General features: G+C 40.5%; 1 protein-coding gene across 4 annotated transcripts in view; it reads left to right on the top strand.

The window, feature by feature from the left end:
• The window catches only part of LOC308385583 (uncharacterized protein), a 119976-nt gene extending 98648 nt beyond the window's left edge, over positions 1 to 21328 (top strand). Inside the window, exons 1-8 of one of the 4 annotated variants that reach the window (XR_013969567.1) lie at positions 174 to 463; positions 5846 to 5951; positions 6390 to 7070; positions 14073 to 17316; positions 17429 to 17541; positions 17863 to 17986; positions 19061 to 19816; positions 19955 to 21328. Coding sequence is in view for 1 of the 4 variants with exons in the window: in XM_080864604.1 (XP_080720730.1) it covers positions 5934 to 5951; positions 6390 to 7070; positions 14073 to 14477 (1104 nt within the window). In the remaining 3 variants the exon portion in view is untranslated. Of the gene's footprint in view, positions 1 to 173; positions 464 to 5845; positions 5952 to 6389; positions 7071 to 14072; positions 17317 to 17428; positions 17542 to 17862; positions 17987 to 19060; positions 19817 to 19951 lie in introns of those variants that run through there. The other 3 variants (XM_080864604.1, XR_013969565.1, XR_013969566.1) reach the window with 3 other exon arrangements.
• The last annotated feature ends 5372 nt before the right edge of the window (positions 21329 to 26700 follow it).

The raw sequence follows: 26700 nt of genomic DNA, 5'->3' as shown, positions 1-26700 counted from the left end.
GCCCGCTCTTCTCTTTTCCTTAATCCTTAACAATTCTACTTCCAACGATAACTTTCTCATAGAACACAAGGAAAAGAAGAAAGGGGGTCGCTTTGGAACACACCCCACGATGTTGCGCTGTGCAGCTGATTCACGTGACCGGACACCAACAAACCACGGCAGAGCAGGAAGAAGAGGGCGGAGCAAAGTGTGTGAGCAGGAGAGGAGTCGAGCAGAGAGCGCTGCTTTGTCATGAAACGGACGTAAAGGACTGAACTTAGAGAAGAGAAACTAAAGCATCGATCATAAACCACTACCAACGTCCTGATCGATATCTGCATCGATCTGCCCACCCTTGTCTCCTGGATCGTAGCTGAGATCAGCGTGAACCACGTGGGTCTCCGCTCCCTGATCTGTTTCCTGTGTTTGGAAAGAGTTGCAGCTTCATCGCGGAGTTTCTCTCGGTTTGTGGGCTCATCTAAAGGTAAGCACGGAAGCAGGGCTAGCGATTTTTCCAGTCGGGCTAACAAAATCTATCTCTGCCCGTCGGGCTGTCATAGAAAGGAAAAATATATGTCAATGCTTTTGCATTCTTTCGGAAATGTAGCTGGGTAATTATGTCTTTGGCATCGGTGAGCCACTGCCAATATGTGACATATTGAAATCACGTTTGAATTTGCGCTTGTTTTTTGCTTTCACGTTGCAATCGCGCGAACTGTGTATAGAGAGCGACAGTACTGATTGGTGAGTGACGATTATTTGTGCACCAATTCCTCTGACGTCGTCTTATTAATCGTTAGCTTACTATGCAAACATGACGAGTGAAATCTCCCGCAGCTTAAACATGTGAGAGGTTGATCGCGCAGAGAATCGCTGAGCTTTACAGGGAGTGCAGAATTATTAGGCAAATGAGTATTTTGTCCACATCATCCTCTTCATGCATGTTGTCTAACTCCAAGCTGTATAGGCTCAAAAGCCTACTACCAATTAAGCATATTAGGTGATGTGCATCTCTGTAATGAGAAGGGTTGTGGTCTAATGACATCAACACCCTATATCAGGTGTGCATAATTATTAGGCAACTTCCTTTCCTTTGGCAAAATGGGTCAAAAGAAGGACTTGAAAGGCTCAGAAAAGTCAAAAATAGTGAGATATCTTGCAGAGGGATGCAGCAGTCTCAACATTGCAAAGCTTCTGAAGCGTGATCATCGAACAATCAAGCGTTTCATTCAAAATAGTCAACAGGGTCGCAAGAAGCGTGTGGAAAAACCAAGGCGCAAAATAACTGCCCATGAACTGAGAAAAGTCAAGCGTGCAGCTGCCAAGATGCCACTTGCCACCAGTTTGGCCATATTTCAGAGCTGCAACATCACTGGAGTGCCCAAAAGCACAAGGTGTGCAATACTCAGAGACATGGCCAAGGTAAGAAAGGCTGAAAGACGACCACCACTGAACAAGACACACAAGCTGAAACGTCAAGACTGGGCCAAGAAACATCTCAAGACTGGTTTTTCTAAGGTTTTATGGACTGATGAAATGAGAGTGAGTCTTGATGGGCCAGATGGATGGGCCCGTGGCTGGATTGGTAAAGGCAGAGAGCTCCAGTCCGACTCAGACGCCAGCAAGGTGGAGGTGGAGTACTGGTTTGGGCTGGTATCATCAAAGATGAGCTTGTGAGACCTTTTCGGGTTGAGGATGGAGTCAATGGTGAACAGATCAAAACACTGACAGAATCCATGGATGGCAGGCTTTTGAGTGTCCTTGCAAAGAAAGGTGGCTATATTGGTCGCTGATTTGTTTTTGTTTTGTTTTTGAATGTCAGAAATGTATATTTGTGAATGTGGAGATGTTATATTGGTTTCACTGGTAAAAATAAATTATTGAAATGGGTATATATTTGTTTTTTGTTAAGTTGCCTAATAATTATGCACAGTAATAGTCACCTGCACACACAGATATCCCCCTAAAATAGCTAAAACTAAAAACTACTTCCAAAAACATTCAGCTTTGATATTAATGAGTTTTTTGGGTTCATTGAGAACATGGTTGTTGTTCAATAATAACATTATTCCTCAAAAATACAATTTGCCTAATAATTCTGCACTCCCTGTATGTGAGTGCGTGTGTAAAAGCAGCAGGATATATATTTCAGTTCTGCTGAGCCAAATAAGACAGGTCAGGGTGAAGAAGTGACAGCCAAAGAAAAGCTTACCACAAAACAGAAAAGTTATGACAAATCAGACTATGAGGCAAAAAGAAAGTGCAGCTTTATGGTTTCATGGACAAAATAATTTCTGTGGCTGCAATATGACGAGCTAAATAACCAGGGCTGCACATAAGTGGTCCGCAGGTGCGCATTCGCTGTCAAAATAAAAAACGTGCACAAGATAAGAAGTTGCAACGCCTGTTTGCGTACATAAGATTTTCTGGAGGAGGACAGACATTTGTTTAGAACTCTTAAAGATGTCGAAGAAGCTCCTTTAAGCAATTACTTTGGTTTTCCTCCACCTCCAAAGAAATGTCAGGAGCACAAACCACAAAAGAAGCGCGTATTCTCGGAAAAGTATTTGCAGGAGGTGAGCTGGCTTCAAACAAATGATGAACGCACAGAGATGTGGTGCAGAATGTGCCGTGAAAATCCCACTCTAGTGGACAAAAACAGTGCTTTTTATATGTACGCAAACGCGCGCTGCAACTTCTTATCTGGTGCGTCTTTTATTTTGACAGCGAATGCGCACCACTTATGTGCACCCGTGTAAATAACATAATGTTCTGCCGGGTGTGTTGTTGGTTTTCCCTCAATTTCTGAGTCAAGTGCCTTTGTTACTGGGACCAATAATTTTAAGAAAGGCCCCCATTAAGACCCATTAGAAATGCACGAAATGCATTATTGCTCAGTCTGCAATATCTTTCCCAGAACAAACACAATTGCAAATAACATACTAAAAATACCTTTAGAACTAATTATTGTAACTCAAATTGGCTTGGTAAGCTCAGTGACCCCTGACCTACATACACAGGTGAATCCAATAATGAGAAAGAGTATTTAAGGGGGTCAATTGTAAGTTTCCCTCTTTTAGTTTGCTCTGAAGAGTAACAACATGAGGGTCTCAAATGACCTGAAGACAAAGATTGTTCACCATCATGGTTTAGGGAAAGGATGCAGAAAGCGGTCTCAGAGATTTAAGCTGTCTGTTTCACAGTTAGGAACATATGGAGAAAATGGAAGACCACAGGCTCAGTTCAAGTTAAGGCTCGAAGTGGCAGACCAAGAAAAATCTTGGATAGACAGAAGCGACGAATGGTGAGAAGAGTCAGAGTCGACCCACAGACCAGCACCAAAGACCTACAATATCATCTTGCAGCAGATGGAGTCACTGTGCATCGTTCAACCATTCGCCGCACTTTACACAAGGAGATGCTGTATGTGAGAGTGATGCAGACGAAGCCTTTTCTCCGCCCACAGCACAAACAGAGCCGCTTGAGGTTTGCTAAAGCACATTTGGACAAGCCAGCTTCATTCTGGAATAAGGTGCTGTGGACTGATGAAACGAAAAGTTATTTGGGCATAACAAGGGGCGTAATGCATGGAGAGAAAAGAACACAGCATTCCAAGAAAAACACCTGCTGCCTACAGTAACATATGGTGGTTCCATCATGCTGTGGGGCTGTGTGGCCAGTGCAGGGACTGGGAATCTTGTCAAAGTTGAGGGACACATGGAGTCCACTCAGTATCAGCAGATTCTGGAGACCAATGTCCAGGAATCGGTGACAAAGCTGAAGCTGTGCCGGGGCTGGATCTTTCAACAAGACAACGACCCGAAACACTGCTCAAAATCCACTAAGGCTTTCATGCAGAGGAACAAGTACAACGTTCAGGAACGGCCATCTCAGCCCAGACCTGAATATTATTGAAAATCTGTGGTGTGAGTTAAAGAGTGCTGTCCATGCTCTGAAGCCATCAAACCTGAATGAACTAGAGATGTTTTGTAAAGAGGAATCATCCAAAATACCTTCAACCACAATCCAGACTCTCATTGGAACCTACAGAAAGCGTTTAGAGGCTGTAATTTCTGCAAAAGGCGGATCTTCTAAATATTGATTTTATTTCCTTTTTTGCAGTGCCCAAATTTATGCACCTGCCGGATTTTGTTTAAACAATTACTGCACACTTTCTGGAAATCCAGTAAACTTAATTTCACTTCTCAAATATCACTGTGTGTCTCCTATATGATATATTTAACTGACATTTTTAATTGTAGCAACCAACGATTTATACAGGAAAATAATGACTATTAACAAGTTGCCCAAACTTTTGCATCCCACTGTATATGACTTCATAGTTTTATGAGTTGTCCAACTGAAATGTAGATGTTTTGTATAGACAAATGGTCCTTCAACCAGAATCCAGACTCTCATTGGAAGCTATGGGAAGCATTTAGAGGCTGTTATTTCTGCAAAAGGAGGATCTACTAAATATTGATGTCATTTTTCTGTTGAGGTGACTAAATTTATGAACCTGCCTAATTCAGTAACTATTGCACACTTTCTGTAAATCCTATAAACTTCATTCCACTTCTCAATATTACTGTTTGTCTGCTATATGATATATTTAAATGAAATTACTGATCCAAAAAAACAATGAATTATGAAGAACAATCCTGAATATTATCAGGGGTGCCAAAACCTTTGCATACCGGGAGAAACGTTTCATCACTAATTCCAAGTGACTTCTTCAGTCTCAGCTGACTGCATAAACAATACTTTTGCACAATGACTGAAATTCACCCACTGAATAAACAATGGGCTGGGAGGTCAGTTCCTTGATCATTAATATGCAAATTCTCATGACCACTGACCAAAAACCACTGATCAATGGCCATGAGTACCATTCACAGAGAGTTGGGGAATGGCTGGAATCACAACATTGTAAGATAGAATAGAATAAACCTTTAGTTGTCCCACAAGGGGAAATTTAGTGATCATGAAAGATGTGCCTTTAGGCCCCCTCCTCGATTCAGAGATGGTCTTTCCATTTTCGCGTAAATGGCCTCCTTGACTCTGCTCAAACTAGCGTTCCTCCCGGTCCAGGATGTCTCATCATTGAAAGAGTTCCCACTGGCCTGTAGGTGCAAATTGACTGGAGAGTCCTGGCCCTACTAAAGAATGTTATCTTGTTTCAGGATACATAATACCTGCCATTATCCAACCCATTCACAGTGTTGAGGAAAGCCTAAGCTGAGAAGGCACCTAAAGTAAGCCCCAGGCGGTAGAGAAGGACAGCTGCTGGTTAAATGAAAACTCTTAGTGATCCCTCATGTCAGCAGTATTGAAACAGTTCAGACATGTTTTTTTCTAAATGTAGTCTAAGTGTCAGGAGGAATGCCGTGATTTATACATTGAGGAAACCAAACAACCTCTGGCAATGCAGATGGCACAACACAGAAGAGCTACCTATGTTCACATCCACAGGTCAGTGTGGCCTGTAGGTGTAATTCTTAATTCCACTCTGCCTAGATGATACCCATAAATCAGGTGATGTTATGCCATCATTTCTTAGTACACAACAAACACTTCACATTAGAATGAAAAAAAAAATCCCAAGTGTGCGGAAGTAGAGGCAGTAGTAGCACATTTAATTATTTACAAGCATAATGTTTGTTTATTGACATACATGGGCAATCAGAGCAATCTGCTGCAGTATCAGGGTCACAATAAACTTTATTGTCCAGTTGTGGATGGTGGAGAGTACCAGCTTTTTAAACCCTGGTAGGGGTTCTCCCTAAAGAAGTGTAATTGACCCACTTTTGATCACATGCCTTATCACATAAGGGATAAAATGCATATCTATACTTTTGTGTCCCAGCTGAGTAACAGGAGGAGAAGAGTCTGGTGGAGGAGCAGAGGAACAGTTTCAGCCATTTGGACTCAGCTCAGCCACTACAGAGGAAACAATGACTTCAACACAGGAGGTGAGAAAAATATCTCAGTTACGCTGTTATTGAAACTGTGTGCACAGCTGGTTGTTAACAGCAGCTTTATCTTTTCCATCCTGGGCTCCTCCATAAATAGAGAAGCTACATTCACAAACAAAAACCACAGAAGTTACAAGAAAATACAAAGATCACATTTTATCAGAACACATTGAAACAACAATGTCATCAGTTGGACTCAGAATTTGTTATGAAGTACAAGATTTTCTCAAGTAATCAATATTTCTTTAATAATGTCATTTTCAGTCCAACTCTCATTGTAGCACATAATTGTAATGTGAAACTATCACCAGAAGGTGGTGGTAACACACCTACAATGTGTTTGTTGACATCTTTGATTCCAAAATGGAGGCAGGTTCAGTTTGTTCCACGACTGCATTTCACTCACTGCCTCTGTTTGTATCTCTGTCACTGCAGGACCAACATGGAGCGAGAAGTCAGCGCTCTCAGGAGGCCGACAAACCTCACAGAAGAAAGGGAGAGAAAACATACAGCTGTGATGAGTGTGGAGAAGATTTTACTGGAAAGTCTAACCTGAAAATTCAACAACTCATCCACACTGGGATGAGACCATTCAGGTGTGACTTGTGTGGAACGTCTTTTACCAAGACAGTAAACTTAAAAAGACACCAACTCATCCATAGTGGAGATAAACCGCACAGCTGTGACTTGTGTGGAAAATCTTTTACCCAACCTGGAAACTTAAAAAGACACCAGCTTGTCCACAGTGGAGTCAAACCGTACACCTGTGATCAGTGTGGTAAAACTTTTAATTGCAGTGGCAACTTACTAAAGCATGAAGTTACCCACTCTGGAATTAAGGCGTACAGCTGTGACATTTGTGGGAAAACTTTTAGCCTTTTAGGGAACAGAAATAGACACCAACGCATTCACACTGCAAATGGTGTTTACTTCTGTGATCAGTGTGGGAAACTGTTTACAACAGATGCACACTTACAATTCCACATGTTTACCCACGCTGATGAGAGACTTTATAAATGTGACCTGTGTGATAAGGCTTTTAAATCTCCACGTTACCTGAGAAAACACCACCAAATGCACTCCAGAAAGAAACTCTACAAGTGCAGTAATTGTGAGGTATGTATTTATATTTTTATCTTCTAATTTCAGTGTCACTGTTTGGATCAACTCTGCTCAGTAAGTAAGTAACTTGTTAGCAAGTTAGTAATTCTGCTAGCTATAACAGCAGTGCTGGCTGATGATCAGATTTCAATCATTATTTCTTTTCATCCATGATCATGAAAAAAGTTCATTATTACTTTTCTGTATTCACAATATCCACGTTGTACCATATTTAGGCCCACATTACATTTGCCATGGCTGCTGGAATTTTGACAGTGTCAGTAAAGAACATAATAAGTCATCTAATTAAAAACAACGGTTACTGTTACCTTGTAGCCATATTTGAGGATTTACAGTTGCAATTCTTTTGAAGCGTTATGTTAATTAACCTTAAATTAAAATCTCAATGGGATATAAAAATACTTCATTTACAGAATATTCAGTCAACTCTCTCACAAATCTCTTAAAACATTCCTAATATAATACAAAGTGAAAATTTCTCCCTCTTCTATCTAACATTCACACTCCATTGGATCCATCGGAGAACAGCTTGGGGTTAGTATCTTGTGACATGCAGAGTGGATTATGTAGATCAGCAGTCGCCACTAATCATTTTTATCGTTAACTGGGTTTCCCTGGGTCTTTTCCCGGTTTTTTTTTTTTTGGGTACTGGTTTTATTTTGTTGCATTTATCCTCCCCTCCTTGAAGGCCGATTCGTGAAAATATACACAGACATAAAACAGTCCGTGGCACAAAAAAGGCTGGGGACCGCTGAAGTAGATGACCTGCTCTACCTTCTGAGCTACAGTCACCCTTGAACAGTGGTTCTTAACCTTGTTGGAGGTACCGAACGCTACCAGTTCCATATGCACCTCTTTAGCGAAAAATAAAATACAATTTTTTTTTTTTCAAATTCAAGACATAGATGAGCCGTGCATGTCACGGCGGAGGCTTTACCGAAACCCTGAAACAGACTCACCGAACCCGTAGGGTTCGATCAAACCCAGGTTAAGAACCACTGCCCTAGAAATTCCTCAAGTATAGAAAAACTATCTGTATTATATGGTGTCCGTAGAGGTGTTAAAGATGGGAGGCAAAAGCAGAGAGGGGCTTTTTCTTCTAGTCCCGAGCCGGTAAGTAGGATACGAGAAGACTGAAGATCTGCGCTGAAAAGACTTAGAGAGAGGGACAACAGAGGAGAAGTCATAGCCCTTCACTGTGGATCGATTGATTGGATTATGAATTTTAAACTGCGTACTCATCGTATGCTGAGTTAGGATCAGAGTCAAGAAGGTGAAGTCGGGGAGCCTTGTACTGGAAACTGGATTCTATCAGTGCGCACGATGATCCTCCTTCCCTCCTAAAAGAAGACACACCTCAACAACGGTTGTAGTCACTCAGCAACAAAGTAGTTAGTTTATAGTGTGATAAATTGATTATTTGGATTTGACTTGGTGTTCGCTCGCTCTGTGGTAGAGTATCACTTCCTGTTCCTGCTCAAACACAGTGGTGTTTCTGAGTAGCTTATTTGCTTAGCGATTTAATTAACAACTTTTAAATACATTCTTTTTCATAGTATAATCTTCACGTGCTTCATCCGAAGCACACTTTCTGTGTACTCACTACCTAATTTATAGCCAAAGTATTCACTCACTGTCTCTGTACTGTCTCGCTAGCCTAGCTTAGCTCGTAGCCGACTCATTAGCACCATGGCTACTTCACCTGTCCCTCCTGCTCTTTCTTGCTCATTGTGTCAGATGTTTAGTTACTCCTCGGCCTCCTTTAGCAGTAATGATATCTGTAACAAATGTAGCATATTTGCAGCGCTGGAGGCCAGGATTACTGAATTGGAGACTCGGCTTCGCACCCTTCATTCACCCGCAGCTAGCCAGGCCCCTGTAGCTGGTGCAGCCGAAAATAGCGTAGGCCCCGCTAGCTGTTCCCCGGCAGGTCCCAAGCAGCTGGGGAATCAGGGAGGCTGGGTCACGGTGAGGAGGAAGCATAGTCCTAAACAGAAGCCCCAGGTACACCGTCTAACCGTTTTTCCCCACTCGGCGACACACCCGCCGGGGGTCAAACTCTGGTAATTGGCGATTCTGTTCTCAGACATGTGAAGCTAGAGACACCGGCAACCATAGTCAATTGTCTTCCAGGGGCCAGAGCAGGCGACATTGAAGGAAATTTAAAACTGCTGGCTAAGGGTAAACGTAAATTCAGTAAAATCATAGTAATGACACCCGGTTACGCCAATCGGAGGTCACTAAAATCAATATTGAATCGGTGTGCAACTTTGCCAAAACAATGTCGGACTCTGTAGTTTTCTCTGGTTCCCTCCCCAATCAGACCAGGAGCGACATGTTTAGCCGCATGTTCTCCTTAAATTGCTGGCTGTCTGAGTGGTGTCCCAGAAATGATGTGGGCTTCATAGATAATTGGCAAACCTTCTGGAGGAAACCTGGTCTTGTTAGGAGAGACGGCATCCATCCCACTTTGGATGGAGCAGCTCTCATTTCTAGAAATATGGACAAATTTATTAAACCCCCCAAAATATGACTATCCAGAGTTGGGACCAGGAAGCAGAGTTGCAGTCTTACACGCTTCTCTGCAGCTTCTCTCCTCCTGCTACCCCCCCAAAAACCCATCTCCATAGAGACTGTGTCAGCTTCCAAAAAGACAAAAAACAAACTAAAAACCAGCAACAAACAACTTAAACATAAACAATCACAAAGAAAGAACAATACAGTATCCACATCCTAACTAAAGAGTAAAACAGTGAAATGTGGATTATTAAATATTAGGTCTCTCTCCTCCAAGTCTCTGTTAGTACATGACTTAATAATTGATCAACAAATTGATTTACTCTGCCTTACAGAAACCTGGTTGCAGCAGGATGATTATGTTAGTTTAAATGAATCAACACCCCCGAGTCATTCTAACTACCAGAAATCTAGAAGCACAGGCCGAGGGGGCGGTGTGGCAGCAATTTTTCACACCAGCCTATTAATTAATGAAAGACCAAGACAGACTTATAATTCATTTGAAAGCCTGATGCTTAACATTGTCCACCCCAGCTGTGAAACTCAGAAACCAGTCTTACTTGTTATCATCTATCGTCCACCTGGGCCTTACACAGAGTTTCTGTCTGATTTCTCAGACTTTATATCTAATTTAGTTCTGAGCTCAGATAAAATAATTATTGTGGGTGATTTTAACATCCATGTAGATGCTAAAAATGACAGCCTCAACATGGCATTTAATCTGTTATTAGACTCAATTGGTTTCTCTCAAAATGTAAAAGAACCCACCCACCACTTTAATCACACTCTAGATCTTGTTTTAACATATGGCATCGAACCTGAACATTTAACAGTGTTTCCTGAAAACCCTCTCCTGTCTGATCATTTCCTGATAACATTTACTTTTACAATAATTGATTACACAGCGGTGAAGAGTAGACTTTATCAAAGTAGATGTCTTTCTGAAAGCACTGTAACTAAGTTTAAGAATATAATCCACCCACTGTTATCATCTCCAATGCCCTGTACCAACACAGAGCAAAGCAGCTATCTGAACGCTACCCCAACAGAGGTCGATTATCTTGTTAATAATTTCACCTCCTCACTACGTACGACTCTGGATACTGTAGCTCCTGTGAAAACTAAGGCCTCAAATCAGAAGTACCTGACTCCGTGGTATAATTCTCAAACACGTACCCTAAAGCAGATGACTCGTAATCTGGAGAGGAAATGGCGTGTCACAAATCTAGAGGATCATCATTTAGCCTGGAGAAATAGTTTGCTGCTTTATAAGAAAGCCCTCCGCAAAGCCAGAACATCTTACTATTCATCACTGATTGAAGAAAATAAGAACAACCCTAGGTTTCTCTTCAGCACTGTAGCCAGGCTGACAAAAAGTCAGAGCTCTTTTGAGCCAACCATCCCTTTAACGTTAACTAGTAATGACTTCATGAACTTCTTCACAAATAAAATTTTTATCATTAGAGAAAAAATTACCAATAATCATCCCACAGATGTAATATTATCTACAGTTACTCTTAGTACCATTGATATTAAGTTAGACTCTTTTTCTCTAATTGATCTTTCTGAGTTAACTTCAATAATTACTTCCTCCAAACCATCAACGTGTCTTTTAGACCCCATTCCTACAAAACTGCTCAAAGAAGTCCTGCCATTAATTAATTCTTCGATCTTAAATATGATCAACCTATCTCTAATGATCGGCTATGTACCACAGGCCTTCAAGCTAGCTGTAGTTAAACCTTTACTCAAAAAGCCATCTCTAGACCCAGCAGTCTTAGCTAATTATAGGCCAATCTCCAACCTTCCTTTCATATCAAACATCCTTGAAAGAGTAGTTGTCAAACAGCTAACAGATCATCTGCAGAGGAATGGTTTATTTGAAGAGTTTCAGTCAGGTTTCAGAGCTCAGCACAGCACAGAAACAGCTTTAGTGAAGGTTACAAATGATCTTCTTATGGCCTCTGACAGTGGACTCATCTCTGTGCTTGTCCTGCTAGACCTCAGTGCAGCGTTCGATACTGTTGATCATAATATCCTATTAGAGCGATTAGAACATGCTGTAGGTATTACAAGTACTGCGCTGCAGTGGTTTGTATCATATCTATCTAATAGACTCCAATTCGTGCATGTAAATGGAGAGTCCTCTTCACACACTGAGGTTAATTATGGAGTTCCACAGGGTTCAGTGCTAGGACCAATTCTGTTTACATTATACATGCTTCCCTTAGGCAGTATCATTAGAAGACATAGCATACATTTACACTGCTATGCTGATGACACCCAGCTCTATCTGTCCATGAAGCCAGATAACACACACCAATTAGTTAAACTGCAGGAATGTCTTAAAGACATAAAGACCTGGATGGCCGCTAACTTTCTGCTTCTTAATTCAGATAAAACTGAGGTTATTGTACTCGGCCCTGAAAATCTTAGAAATATGGTATCTAACCAGATTCTTACTCTGGATGGCATTACCTTGGCCTCCAGTAACACTGTGAGGAACCTTGGAGTCATTTTTGACCAGGACATGTCCTTCAACGCACATATTAAACAAATATGTAAGACTGCTTTCTTCCATTTGCGCAACATCTCTAAAATTAGAAATATCCTGTCTCAGAGTGACGCTGAAAAACTAGTTCATGCATTTATTACTTCCAGGCTGGACTACTGTAATTCATTATTATCAGGATGTCCAAAAAACTCACTGAAAAGCCTTCAGCTGATTCAAAATGCTGCAGCAAGAGTCCTGACAGGGACTAGAAAGAGAGAGCAGATTTCTCCTGTTTTGGCTTCCCTTCATTGGCTTCCTGTTAAATCCAGAATTGAATTCAAAATCCTGCTCCTCACATACAAGGTCTTAAATAATCAGGCCCCATCTTATCTTAATGACCTTGTAGTACCATATCACCCTATTAGAGCGCTCCGCTCTCGCTCTGCAGGCCTACTTGTTGTTCCTAGAGTATTTAAAAGTAGAATGGGAGGCAGAGCCTTCAGTTTTCAGGCCCCTCTTCTGTGGAACCAGCTTCCAGTTTGGATTCGGGAGACAGACACTATGTCTACTTTTAAGATTAGGCTTAAAACTTTCCTTTTTTCTAAAGCATATAGTTAGGGCTGGACCAGGTGACCCTGAATCCTCCCTTTGTTATGCTGCAATAGATGTAGGCTGCCGGGGGATTCCCATGATGCATTGAGTTTTTCCTTTCCAGTCACCTTTCTCACTCACTATGTATTAACAGACCTCTCTGCATTGAATCATATCTGTTATTAACCTCTGTCTCTCTTCCACAGCATGTCTTTTATCCTGTCTTCCTTCTCTCACCCCAACCGGTCGCAGCAGATGGCCGCCCCTCCCTGAGCCTGGTTCTGCCGGAGGTTTCTTCCTGTTAAAAGGGAGTTTTTCCTTCCCACTGTCGCCAAAGTGCTTGCTCATAGGGGGTCATATGATTGTTGGGTTTTTCTCTGTATCTATGAAGCGCCTTGAGGCGACTTTTGTTGTGATTTGGCGCTATATAAATAAAATTGAATTGAATTGATTGATTAAATTGCAATTAAGCTGTTTGCTAACGCCTGCTGAAATCTTGCTTTAATAAAAATTATTTATCTTAATTCAAAGTCAGAATTGTGGACATTGATTCTATTACCTTCTTAAAACAGTAAATGGTAAGACTTTGTGTGTTAACCCATAACATCAGATTTAGGTTCTTATAGGTTATTCTAGTACTTCATTATAATACGTCCTTGGGATGTACTGTCCAGGTCACAAAATTTTACTCAGCACAATAACAAGTGCTATAGATCATTAGAGGAGAGCTGCCGTTAATAACTGTGGCTTACAAATATGTTTCATTAAGGTTGCAAATGAGAGCATAGAGTCAAAGGAAGTGCAGGGCGGGCACTTAGATGAAGGCAGTTAGAGGCTGAGCGAATCTCCTCGCCGCCGGCTTAAACTAGTCTCAACTTCACCTATCAGGATAATACCCGTAGGGAGTAAGCGACTCTGATCCAAAGGATGGAGAGCTGTCCAGACCACCTGTACAGGGGTAACTGGGATCTAACAGTGTGAATGAGGTATGTTGCATAAAGCACTTTGAGCGCTCAGACAGAGTAGAAAAGTGCTCTGTAAGAACCAGTCCATTTTACTTGTATTCACTGACTGAACAACAGGAGGGTCATCTAACTAAAACCAATCAGTGCATCCCACCTGACCCCCTCAAAATCAAATTCTTTTTAATGGTCTGTAAGTTTTATTTACATGTCCTCATAGTATGGTGAAAGGATGTCTGCAGACAGGGTACCAGTGCTTGTTGCTGTTCCTCTACATCAAAGACATTTATTGTAGCCCAGTGAGCGGAGTGTTATAATGTAAACAGTAAAATGTAATTGGATATTGGCAGAAATGCTCTTTATCTGAGGCGACGTTCAGGATAAAAATGTTGAAGGAATTCCCTGACTTACACTCTTTGTATCTTTGTTTAGAAGCAGAGCAACACAGATGGATCCAGTTCTCAACCCTGTCATCACTGTGGTGGTGGGAAAGACTTTTGTTGTGACCTTTGTGGAAAAACTTTCAGTCATCAGTGGAACCTTACAATACATCAACGTAGACACACTGGAGACAAAATGAACTTCTGCAAAGAATGTGGGAGAGGCTTCCCCACTCCAAGTGAATTAAAGCGCCATGAATTCATTCACAGTGGGGTCAAAAAGAACATCTGTGACCAGTGTGGGTCATCATTTTTCACTGCAGATGATCTTAAAAGACATAAACGAGTCCACACAGGAGAGAAACCATACAAGTGCAGACATTGTGAGAAATGTTTCACACAATCAAGTAGTCGTAACCTTCATGAAGGTACACACGGAAGAGAACTTCAGCTGTGACAAGAGCTTCAGGAATCTCGGTTCATACTCCGAACATAAACAATCCCACGCTGTAAATAAACTGTTTCACTGTTACCAATGTGCAAAAACATTCACTTCATTTTCTGCTCTGTGCAAACATCAGCGTGATCACGCAGGACTGAAATCACTGTATCACAATCAATCTGAAGATCCTCTTCTGGTTTCAGGGTCAGACTTCAAAACCTTGAGATCAGGCTCCACAGAGTTCAGCTGGAATCTGCTGTAAAAAGTGTCAGCTGATGACACACTTGGATCTGATGCGGTAGCTCTGATATCTGGACCTGCAGTGAATAAACCTGAATGTTATAACTAGGAAGGCACAAGTATAAATATTTACATTAGTTTGTGTGTGTGCGTGTGTGTTTTAAAAGGAATTTTAACACTTATCCCCCTACAAAAAGTAGTGTTTAGTCTCAGTACTTCCATGGATGCTTTTGGTGTTTAATAACCAGTAACCATCATGGCTTGATAAATAGACAAATAGATATATTCCCACTCTTAATACACCCAATCACTGCAGTGTCATTAGATAAACATTTACAGGTGGCATGTTTCTGCTTTCTACTAGAAATCTGAGGTGTATAAGGTAAACGGCAATGGAGATCAAAATCCTTCGGCACTATTATTTGCCCTGCAGTGAACTGGAACCTGTTCAGCATGTACTATTAGAATGTCAGGTCTATGTTCAAGAAAGGAACAAGGCATTAATAGCAATTTTTAAGAAGCTGAATGTGACTAGGCTCTTTGACATTCATTTAAACACGAAGCTTCAGAAGGATTTCATAAGATGATCTATACCGCAGTTAGACTTCGGTCTAGCAAAGAGGTGATAAAGATGATTGTGTTACTAACTCTATTGTGTCTTTTTCTTTTACTGTCTGTTGAATTCCCAGTGCCACCAATCTAGGCAACACAGTGGTATAGGATAGTGATGTGCAAATGAAGCAAAGAACCATTTCATCAACTGAACTGAAAATGGGTTCATTAATTCAATGCTTTGTTTCAGCGCATCTAGTGGCGAAATGGGAAACAGTGGGGAAAAAAGTCTAAATAATCATGTACTAAGCATAACTGGGGGTTGTGCAAAAGATACAAATATACTTGTGTAAAGATGGATTTACTGGTCAGTTGATTCTGTAAATGTACGTACTGTAGCTGAAGGAAGGATGTGCTGGGATGGTATGGTGTGCTCATGTAACTAGGGCAGGGTGTGAGAAGGGATGAGGTGCCGAACATTTAGTTTTTATTAAAAAATAATATTTTTTCCTCTTTTTAGAATTGCTTCATTTTTTGCTGACAGTTTCTTCATGGCACTGATGAGGCTTGGTGTTGCTTTGCTACCACAAACAAATGTAAGGAATTGCTTGGACATGTTCTCTCCCATCAGTTCTGCTGTCATGTTGGTGGTATTGCCCATTATGGCCATCTTAATAAAGATCTATCTGTCTATCTATGTCTCCGTGACTCTCTTCTGCTGGAACATTTCCACTGTTACCATGTAAAATGGGTTGAGCAATGCTAAATAAGATGCTATTTTTCATGGTCCTTGGAAGAGAGAAGATTAACTTCTGTTCTGAGTGATGCCGTATGTGTTAACAGACCTCTCTGCATTGAATCATATCTGTTATTAACCTCTGTCTCTCTTCCACAGCATGTCTTTCATCCTGTTTTCCTTCTCTCACCCCAACCGGTCGCAGCAGATGGCCCCGCCCCTCCCTGAGCCTGGTTCTGCTGGAAGTTTCTTCCTGTTAAAAGGGAGTTTTTCCTTCCCACTGTCACCAAAGTGCTTGCTCATAGGGGGTCATATGATTGTTGGGTTTTTCTCTGTACCTATGTAGCGCCTTGAGGCGACTTTTGTTGTGATTTGGCGCTATATAAATAAAATTGAATTGAATTGAATGCCCGAAGTCCTTGAGCTGTCTGCCTCTCATCAGGTAGCGCTGTAGCATTAAGAAGGTGCTGTTCCAGGGCCTGTACATAGGAACATGCAAACAAACATTTTTAAACATTTGATACATAACTATCAAGGTACATAAGCTGTGTCCAGCCTACGAATCCGCCCGACAAATGTGTCCTGTTTTTTTCCCCAGATTTGAAGGATGGGTCGCTGTGTCCTTTGTGGTCCACCATATTCCAGAATTCATAGCACGGCCCAGCCAATTCCAGTTTCCAACAACGGCGGCCACTACTAAGTTTTAATATTACTCTTATTAATCTTTCTGGGTCACAAAATAATCTTTTAACATATATATTTTTATTTTTAAACCCATGAAAGCATCCTTTTTCCCAGTAGCTAAATCACTTTTTTTTTTATCTTAAATTGTGTCGAGTGGAAAGTTTAGATTTTTAATGTCATGTGTGATGTTCTTGTATGTGATTTATTTACTCAGAAATTCCACAAATGTGCCTCTTTTGACAATAATCATTGTATATCTCAGTTTTAACTTTCAGTTCAGTTCCAGTTCAGGGTCACCTACACGGTATCTGCCCACCCCGAGTCCATCACAGGGTTAAATAATTTTGGTCTAATTGAGTAGGATTAATGTGAACTCATCATAAGAAGGTTTTAGATTTATTCTTTAGTCCAGGCACTAGGACTACCTCAAGCCTTACTTGAGTCAGGATTCAAAGTTCTGTCTGTCATTTTCCTTAATTATGTTCAGCTGTGTCCAGTTCCCAATTAGCCCTGAGTGTGTGAGAGAGTATTTGTAGCCCTGTCTCATATCTTTTTAGTTAACATGTTAGTTTATGCTTCCTGAGATTCTGTTGCTCTTCGTTTTCCTTGCATTGTGGACTTGAGTGGATAACCCAAATAAAGGTTAGTTTGTGTTTATTCTGTATCCCTGTGAGTCCTGTGCTTTGACTTATGCCTTGCTGAGCCCTGACAATGTAAGAACTTCTGAATGTGCCAGAATCTATTTGGGTCTTAGTTACAGAGAGTTCACTCTGTTATGGCGAAGCATGTGGTCATCATCATGACTGGTCCTTAAAAACGCAGCATCCAACAGGAATACATGCCTTCTCCAGAAGTCTGCACTAAAAGGCAAGATTTTTATTGTTGTTAGGTTTTTAAAAAACCCAAGTTTTCTGTGTCATAAGAGTGGTTCACCCGTTACTGGGTTACACTGGCATACTGTCACTAACTGGCTCAAAGCAATTTATGTTCAAGTTTGGGGGCAAATAAGCATGAAACACTGCCTACAGACCAATAAATTCTCTGATGATGGTCAAAATCTGTAGAAGATCACTGAGACCTGTGATTGGATAGTAGGTGGGTCTAAAGTCTGTTCTGTAGAATAAGCATGTGTTTGAAATATTTTCGTATTTTTATTTTTTACATGCCTCGATACTGAAACGCCACCAGATCTGTTTGTGTCCCTGCTGGTTAGCAAGTGGAGAAGAGTCTGACGAAGCAGCAGAGCAACATTTTTGAGTCATTTAGGCTCAGTTTAGCCACCACAGAGGAAACGATGACTTCAACAGAAAAGGTATGGAAAATATGTTTCACTACTATTGAAACTGTGCCCTTCATCGTCTTCGGTTGGTTTGCTTGATGATGGTCACAATTTGCTCAAAAGTTGACACAAAGATGACACAAAGTTCATTTTAACGGGCACCAAAACACAGGCTAGGTTTATATTAAGCCCCCAATAGTACATCATGTAATGTTATTTGTATATATTACTCTTTCTATAATATAATTTTAATTACTGTTGTAGCACACATTACATTTACACTTTTCCTTCATTAGATATTATTGTATTACAGTTTGGAAATGTTATACAGTAGTTGTTGTGGTAATCCCTAGTCTCTCATCCTGTAGTTCAGCAGACTTGAACGCCACTGTGTTGGAGTGCAGCTGGTGGCAGTAGTACTTGCTCTGCTCTGCTACATGCATTAGGGTCACTCTAACCAGAACCTGCAAAAGTTCCACATTTTACTATTGTAATTCTTTATAAAATTCTTGTCAAAATAATGTGAAATTATTTTAGGGTTTGGCCTAGTAGTCTCATTAAATGTAACTCTAGGGATAAACAAATGCTGGTGTAATGACGGTGTCAGCAGTCTAAGGTGTTCTAGAATACAATTTAAAAACCTGTAGAAATATAGACCTCTCCCTTTCCTATCCCCCAGCCATGTCTGCCCAGTCTGTAACAACTGAAAATAAAATGAAAAATAACAACAAAGGCTGATCAAATGGACCAAAACGGCAAGGCCGTGATGATCCGTTGGGTATCCTTGTTGGCTTTCAGCTAAATTTGTCTAATCTAAGCAGTCAAATCAAAGACAAGAACAAGACTGAATATTTGTGTGTACAAGCACTAGGAATGGCGATGACGTGAGAATATTTAAATACTTAAATCTGATAGTTCCATAGACTATACTACCAAATTATTGTTTGGTTCTTCTGACCATTTGTATATAATGTACTACCACTAGTAGATGGTTGAAATGGGCCTCTGGTTTAAAATTATACAGAAAACTGGAGGGAGTTTGACTGTTCAGTTTGTTCCATGACTGTATTTAACTCAATGCCTCTGTTGGTATTTCTGTTACTGCAGGATCGAAATGGGCAAAGATGTCAGCCCTCTCAGGAGGCTGACAAACCCCACGGGGGAAGAAAATACAGCTGCAATGAGTGTGGGAGAGCTTTTACTCGAAAGGAGTCCCTAAGAAAACACACAGACTTCCACACTGCAGAGATTCTGTTCATCTGTGACTTGTGTGGAAAATGTTTTACTTGCTTTGGTAAATTGCAAAGACACCAACTAATCCACAGGGGATATAAACAGTTTAGATGTGACTTGTGTGGGAAGTCCTTTACTCAGCAAAGTGCCCTAAAAAAGCATAAAGTCTCTCACAGTGATATTACAGCATACCGTTGTGATCATTGTGGGAAGCGTTTTACTCAGAAAGAAGGCCTGGAAAACCACAAGTTCATCCACAGTGGAGTTAAACCATACAGATGTGATCAGTGTGGTAAAGATTTTACTCAAAGTGGTAGCTTACGGAGGCATGGAGTTACCCACTCTGGAATTAAGGCATACAGCTGTGACATTTGTGGGAAAACTTTCAACCATTTAGGGAACAGAAATAGACACAAACGCATTCACACGGGACATGATGTTTACAGCTGTGATCAGTGTGACAAGCAGTTTACAGAAAAAAGATACTTACAACAACACATGTTTACCCACACTGAGGAGAGACCGTATAAATGTGAACTGTGTGAGAAGACTTTTAAACTTTCATCGTCCCTTAAAATGCACCATCAGATCCACACCAGAAAGAAACTCCACAAGTGCAGTTACTGTGAGGTATGTATATATTTTTTTTTTCTTCTTTCTGGGGTATCAACGCTTGTTTCTGTTCCTCTACGTCATAGAAACAAAATTTATTTTAAAGTTTATTTAAACGTGTAACTTATGTTAAATGTATTTGTCTTTGTTTAGAAGCAGAACAACCCAGAAGGATCCAGTTTTGAACACTGCTATCGTTGTGGTGGTGGGAAACCATTTCGTTGTGACATTTGTAAAAAACTTTTCAGCCAGGAAAGGACCTTAAAATTACATCAACGTAGACACACTGGACACAAAATGAACTACTGCAAAGAATGTGGGAGAGGCTTCCCCACTCCAAGTAAATTACGACATCATGAACTTATACACAGTGGCATTAAAAAGTACCTCTGTGGCCAGTGTGGGTCATCATTCGCCACTGCAGGTAACCTTAACATGCATAGACAAATCCACATGGGAGAGAAACCATATAAGTGCAGTCACTGTGAGGAAAGCTTCTCACATTCAAGTACTCGTAACTTTCATGAAAGAACACATAAAACTACACCTGTGACTAGTGTAACAGGAGTTTGATCTTAAAAGTATTTTAAAGTGTAAATAATTTGTTTTATCTTTGAGGAATTAAATGTGGTATAACCTCCACACACTGTCCTGCTTACCATTAAAGTTGAATATTGGTAAGTGTGGCTGTGTGGTGCTTATACTATTTTTCTCCACAAAGAGAAGGTTCCCAAGTTTCTTTAAGAATTGTTGTTTTTTTGTTTTTTTTTTAAACTTTAAATGAATAGAAATTTCCTACTAATTTTATTTTTTATCTTGTATAGAACTTTTTAAATGCTTATTCAACCTGCTGTGGTAATCCCCACTACTTTTCACAGAACTGATCCAGAAAGGTCAAATGCAACGTAAGAAAATGTTAGCGAATGGGGAGAACTGCTGATACAACGGTAGAATACAAAATCACAAAAGACAATGCGTTTCTGGGGAGACAATTTTGCCAACGAGCTTCAGAAGGGGAAAACTACAAATAATGGGACATATTACACTTAAACACATTTAGAAAGGGTGGCGAGTTCTCAAGTTCTTTGACGGGGGAAAAAATTAAAATTTGGCGTTTTTTCATCACAAAATTTATGTAGTATTGTAGATGTTTAATGTTAGTGGTTTACTGTTAGCCTGTTACTTTTGCAGCTTTGCCATTACATGATTGTCTTCTCACAAACGCTTCCATTGAGACTTGTCCAGGATGCTGGGTGTAATTTATTTATTAACATTTCTAGGCCAATTTAAGATTTGAAGACTTTTTTTTTTTTTTCTTTTTAAATGTTCTGGGGATGTTCATCAAATATGACTAAGGTAACACTAATTTGGTGTAAAAAATAAATAATTGGTTTCATAACAAATATTTGAGCCATGATTTCACTTCCACTGTCTGAGTAAAGACTGACATGACAAATGGTAACATTTAACAGTCTGAATCCAATTTTTATTTATTTTTTTTATTTTTCTCCCCCTGACACAGATGGACGATTATTGGAGATTGGTGTGTTTTTTGTTTTGTGTGGGTTTTTTTTTTTTTTTTGTTTGTTTGTTTTTTTTGGGTCCCATTTGAAATGAATGAGAAACTTTATAAATTCTGCTAAAACTTGCTTGATTAGATTATAGCTTTTCTGCTAAGACAAAGTATTTCATGTAAATCATAGTATTTTTACAGAGTCAGTGTTTCTGCTAAATCATTGTATTTCTGCAAATTCATAGTATTTGACACTGCAAAGTATTTTTATTTTTTTAGCACTATCAATCAATCTTTATTTATAAAGCACTTTGTGCTACATTTTTTGTATGAAAAGTGCTTTACATAGTTAAAAGCAGCCCACCCCACCCTCCAACTCACTCCCCACACTCTCATTAACATAAATGATGTGAATACACACACACACACACACACACACACACACACACACTCTTAAAGAGTAAAAATTGGGCTGGGTCAATCAACGTATTTCACCCAAATCACAATATTTAAGCCAAATCATAGTATTACTGCTAAATCGTAGTATTTGAGCCAAGTCATAGTGTATATAGGCTAAAACATAGTATTTCTGTCAATGGCAGCAATACTATGATTTCGCACAAATACTATGACTTAGCAGACACACAGTTGACTGATCTAGAAACTGCCAAATTATATTATTTCTGCTAAATCATAGTATTTGTGCTCAAACATAGTAATTCTGCCAAAGCATAGTATTGGTGCCAAATGGTAGTATTTTTGCTTAATCATAGTACGACCGAGAAGGTTAAGTGTCTTAACTTCTTTTCAGCACAAAGTTCTGCTTCACCTGTTTCAAGCACAAATTTAAGTTTATTCACCTCATTTCTGCAGAAAGTTCAACTTTGTCAGCTAATTTTTCAGCTCCTTCAGTTGAAGCCTGCTATATCTTTTGGTGCTCATAACTGTTATACTTTTTATATATATATATATATATATATATATATATATATATATATATATATATATATATATATATATATATATATATATATATATATATATATATATATATATATATATATATATTTTTTTTTTTTTTTTTTTTTAGATCAGTTTTTCAGCAGATTGTTCTCCTTCTTCTGCTGTTTTCCGATTCCACTACAAGGCATTTTCGCAGGAAATGCAAACTTTTCTAGTTGCTTCTTTCTTCTTTGCCATGGAACTACTTTCGCAGTTTTTGTGCGATTTTCACCGTTCAAATTTTAAACTATTATGCTATTTCTGTTAATGCCGACTATGACTTTTGGTGCTCATAACTTCTATACTTTTTGAGATAATTCGTTTTTGTGCTTTTTTTTTTTTTTTTTTTTTCCGGTCCCATTGAAATAAATGGACCACATAATCAGTGTGGTCACTGATTTTGTTTGTGGGGTTGAGCTGTGTTCTTAGCTTGGTGAGATGAGCAGCTGTTCTCAGAGCGGGAGGCCCGGGTTCAAATCCCGCTTATGGTAACAATTTTTTTCAGTTTAACATTTAAACTTTTTAACTGTTTTCAATACAAATTTCAGCTTCTACACCAGTTTTCAGTGGATTTCTTTCCCCCTCCCTTCAGCACACAGTTTTACTACTTCTGCTGTTTTCAGCAAATTCCACTACAAGGCATTCACCAGAGGTGGGTCGAGTATCCAGAAATTGTACTCAAGAGTAGCATTACTTTTAAATATTATTACTCAAGTAAAACTGAAAAGTAGTTGTCAAAAAAGTTACTCAAGAGTCAAAAAGACTACTCAAGTAGCAAGTAACTGTTTGAAACGTCAGATTTATTTATTTATTTATTTATTTTTAAACTATTGTCACAACCTGCGGGATCGGCAAGGCGCTGGTCAGAATCTCTCCACTCCTAGCCCCCCTTCTCTTCTCTTTTTCCTCTCCCTCTCCCCTGTTTTGCCGGGGCAGAACTCATGGCGGGTTCACGCCCTCGGTCCACGCCTTCCCGGATCGTGCACACCTGGGCCTCATCAGACCAGCCGGTATATGAGAAGGAGATCAGCTGTTCAACGCTGGATTGTTGTGAAGGCTCTTGTCAGTACACACCTAGCTCAAGTTTGCCGTGCCTCTGCCTCAGACTTAACGTGTTCCTTTGTTCCTAGATTCCCCGGACCCGTCCCCGTGTTTCCCCGTGTGGAAGGTGTGACAGGTCGCTAGCGGAGTGGAGAGAGGCTGTTCTGAGCACGTGTGTGATTTCCCCGTTTTCCCTGGAGCCCTGGACCCCTGCCCCTCACGTCTTGTATATAGCACTAACCTTGCACTGTCTGTACATTCACTTGGTGAAGATCTGTAATAAACATCTCTGTTTGAACGCTACCCAGGAGTCCTGCAAGTGGATCCTTTAAGCAACGCGTGGCACTAATTTCCAGATTTCAGTTTTTCACAACATGAAGCTTTTTTTTCACTAATACCGACAGTAAATAATACAAATATATATATATATATATATATATATATATATATATATATATATATATATATATATATATATATATATATATATATTACCCCAGCTTATTACTGCTGGGGTAATAAGCTGGCCAAAGGAGGAGATAGAAGCCACTGACATAAAGACAAGAAAGCTCCTGACCATGCATGGAGGGTTTCACCCCAAGTCCAGCACCCTGAGGCTGTACGCTAAGCGGAAGGAAGGGGGCCGGGGACTGGTGAGTGTCAGCACCACAGTCCAGGATGAGACAAGGAACATCCAAGAATACATTGGGAAGATGGCCCCAACTGACCGAGTGCTCAGTGAATACCTCAGGCAGCAGAAACCCAAGAAAGAGGAGGGAGACGAGGAACCATCATGGAAGGACAGGCCCCTGCACGGTATGTACCACCGGCAGATAGAGGAGGTGGCTGATATCCAGAAATCCTACCAGTGGCTGGACAAAGCTGGACTGAAAGACAGCACAGAGGCACTAATCATGGCAGCACAAGAACAAGCTCTGAGTACAAGATCCATAGAGGCTGGGGTCTATCACACCAGGCAAGACCCCAGGTGCAGGCTGTGTAAAGATGCCCCAGAAACAATCCAGCACATAACAGCAGGGTGCAAGATGCTAGCAGGCAAGGCATACATGGAACGCCATAACCAAGTGGCCGGCATAGTGTACAGGAACATCTGTGCCGAGTATAACCTAGAAGTCCCGAGGTCAAAATGGGAGATGCCCCCAAGGGTGGTGGAGAAGATCCTGTGGGACTTCCAGATACAGACGGACAAAATGGTGGTGGCTAACCAACCGGACATAGTGGTGGTAGACAAACAGAAGAAGACGGCCGTAGTGATCGATGTAGCGGTTCCGAATGACAGCAATATCAGGAAGAAGGAACACGAGAAGCTGGAGAAATACCAAGGGCTCAGAGAAGAGCTCGAGAGGATGTGGAGGGTGAAGGTAACGGTGGTCCCCGTGGTAATCGGAGCACTAGGTGCGGTGACTCCCAAGCTAGGCGAGTGGCTCCAGCAGATCCCGGGAACAACATCGGAGATCTCTGTCCAGAAGAGCGCAGTCCTGGGAACAGCTAAGATACTGCGCAGGACCCTCAAGCTCCCAGGCCTCTGGTAGAAGACCCGAGCTTGAAGGATAAACCGCCCGCAGGGGCGTGCTGGGTGTTTTTTTTATATATATATATATATATATATATATATATAAATAACAGTTCAAACAATTTCCAGTGACAAGATATGCTGTTAACTTCATATTCATTTTTGCTCCAAATGGCACAGCAGCCTCAGAAAACATTAGAACCATTCATCTTGAACATATGTACATACAAGGCAGCCCAGTTTACCATAAATTGTTTGGGTGTGTGTCTATTTCTGCATATTTAACAAAAATGTGCCATTTCTTCACTCAGTGAGGTGATGGTTACGCTTCAGCAGCAGTTTGCTCTCAAGGTTGTTTTTGTGAAGCTGTGTTACGTTCCCCTGAGGGGTCTAGGCGGGGAGGGGGAAGTAACAAAAAGTGACCGGGTCAGAAAAAGGAGGCAAAAGGGTTAAATTAAAGAGTTTTATTAAAGTTTCAATTTATACTAACTAAAAGAGACAGACAAGCCACTATGACCATTTAAGAAAACAAACAAAACTCAGGCGTTGGTCAATAAAGTAAAACGTAAGCCAAAAAGAAAGAGCAGCTCCTAATTTCTCCTGCATTAAGGAAAATCCCTTCACATGGAACAGAGGAGGCTGGAGTGCAGAGAAACTGGTAGAGATGCAGTTATACAGTCTACCTGGGCCCCACAAACTATCAGCTAAAGAGATTAAATACATTAAATTGCTGCACATTTTGCAGACTAACAGTTTAAGATTATTTAATAAATTAAATATATCTTTCTATAACATTAAATGTAACGAGTCAAATAGAAGTCTTTCTAAAGTTATTTAATTATATTTATATTATGAAAAGCAGATTTGTTGACATCTCAAGTTTTTCCCGTTTTCAGATAAAATAAAAACGCACAAAGCAAATACAAAAACAAGAACACAAAGCTGGAAAACCCACCCGATTGACCAAAATGAACTCAAAATTCTCCCACACAATAGAAACTCCTCTATTCCTCGCTGGCTCCATGTCTCTCAGTAGAAATATCAGTGGTTTGCTATCTGTCACCATCAAAACGCTCCACAAATCCTGTGAAAGATTCACTTCCTTATAAACCATTGAACGAGACACCGAAGCAGTCACGTTCTAAACGAAGCTTCGGACGTCACTGATCACGTGACTCTGGCCAAACGAATCAAGCTTCGACACGGAGCTTCTGAAGCAGTGTGTTGATTTTTTTGACACACGCACCGGAGCGTCAGCTTCAAGCAGACCATCACTATCAGTTTGTTTTACTTTTAAGTGGGTGAGTGATAGTGTTAATAATAATAATAATGGATTGCATTTATATAGTGCTTTTCTAGGCACCCAAAGCACTTTACAATTCCACTATTCATTCACTCTCACATTCACACAATGATGGAGGGAAGCTACAGTTGTAGCCACAGCTGCCCTGGGGCAGACTGACAGAAGCCATATCGTGCAGATAAGATGACATGTTTAAAAATGCCAACTAAGACCATATGAATATTTAGTTGTGTTAGGAGAGCTGGTAATAAAGTACTCAAGTTTGTGCTTTGGCTCAAGCTTATTTTGGAGGGATCAAGATCCAGAGGGGCTTTTCAAAAAAAATTAGGGGTCCTAGAGGAACCCTTTTGAGGGAGGAGGTGTTACGTCCCTCTGCATCCCCTAATCTCCTCAGTATGTTCAGCTGGTGCTAATTGGCCCCACCTAGGCAGGTGTTGGTAAAAGCATATCTGAGGCAGGCTTTCAGGAAGCCTTACTAGCCATGCCTGGGTGGTAGCAGCCATGTTAGC

The sequence above is a fragment of the Rhamphochromis sp. 'chilingali' genome (assembly GCF_963969265.1).
Source record: "Rhamphochromis sp. 'chilingali' genome assembly, chromosome: 18".
In the NCBI taxonomy this organism is placed as follows: domain Eukaryota; kingdom Metazoa; phylum Chordata; class Actinopteri; order Cichliformes; family Cichlidae; genus Rhamphochromis; species Rhamphochromis sp. 'chilingali'.
The sequence above is the reverse complement of the archived record's forward strand: the minus strand, read 5'-3'. Positions and strand labels throughout refer to the sequence as shown.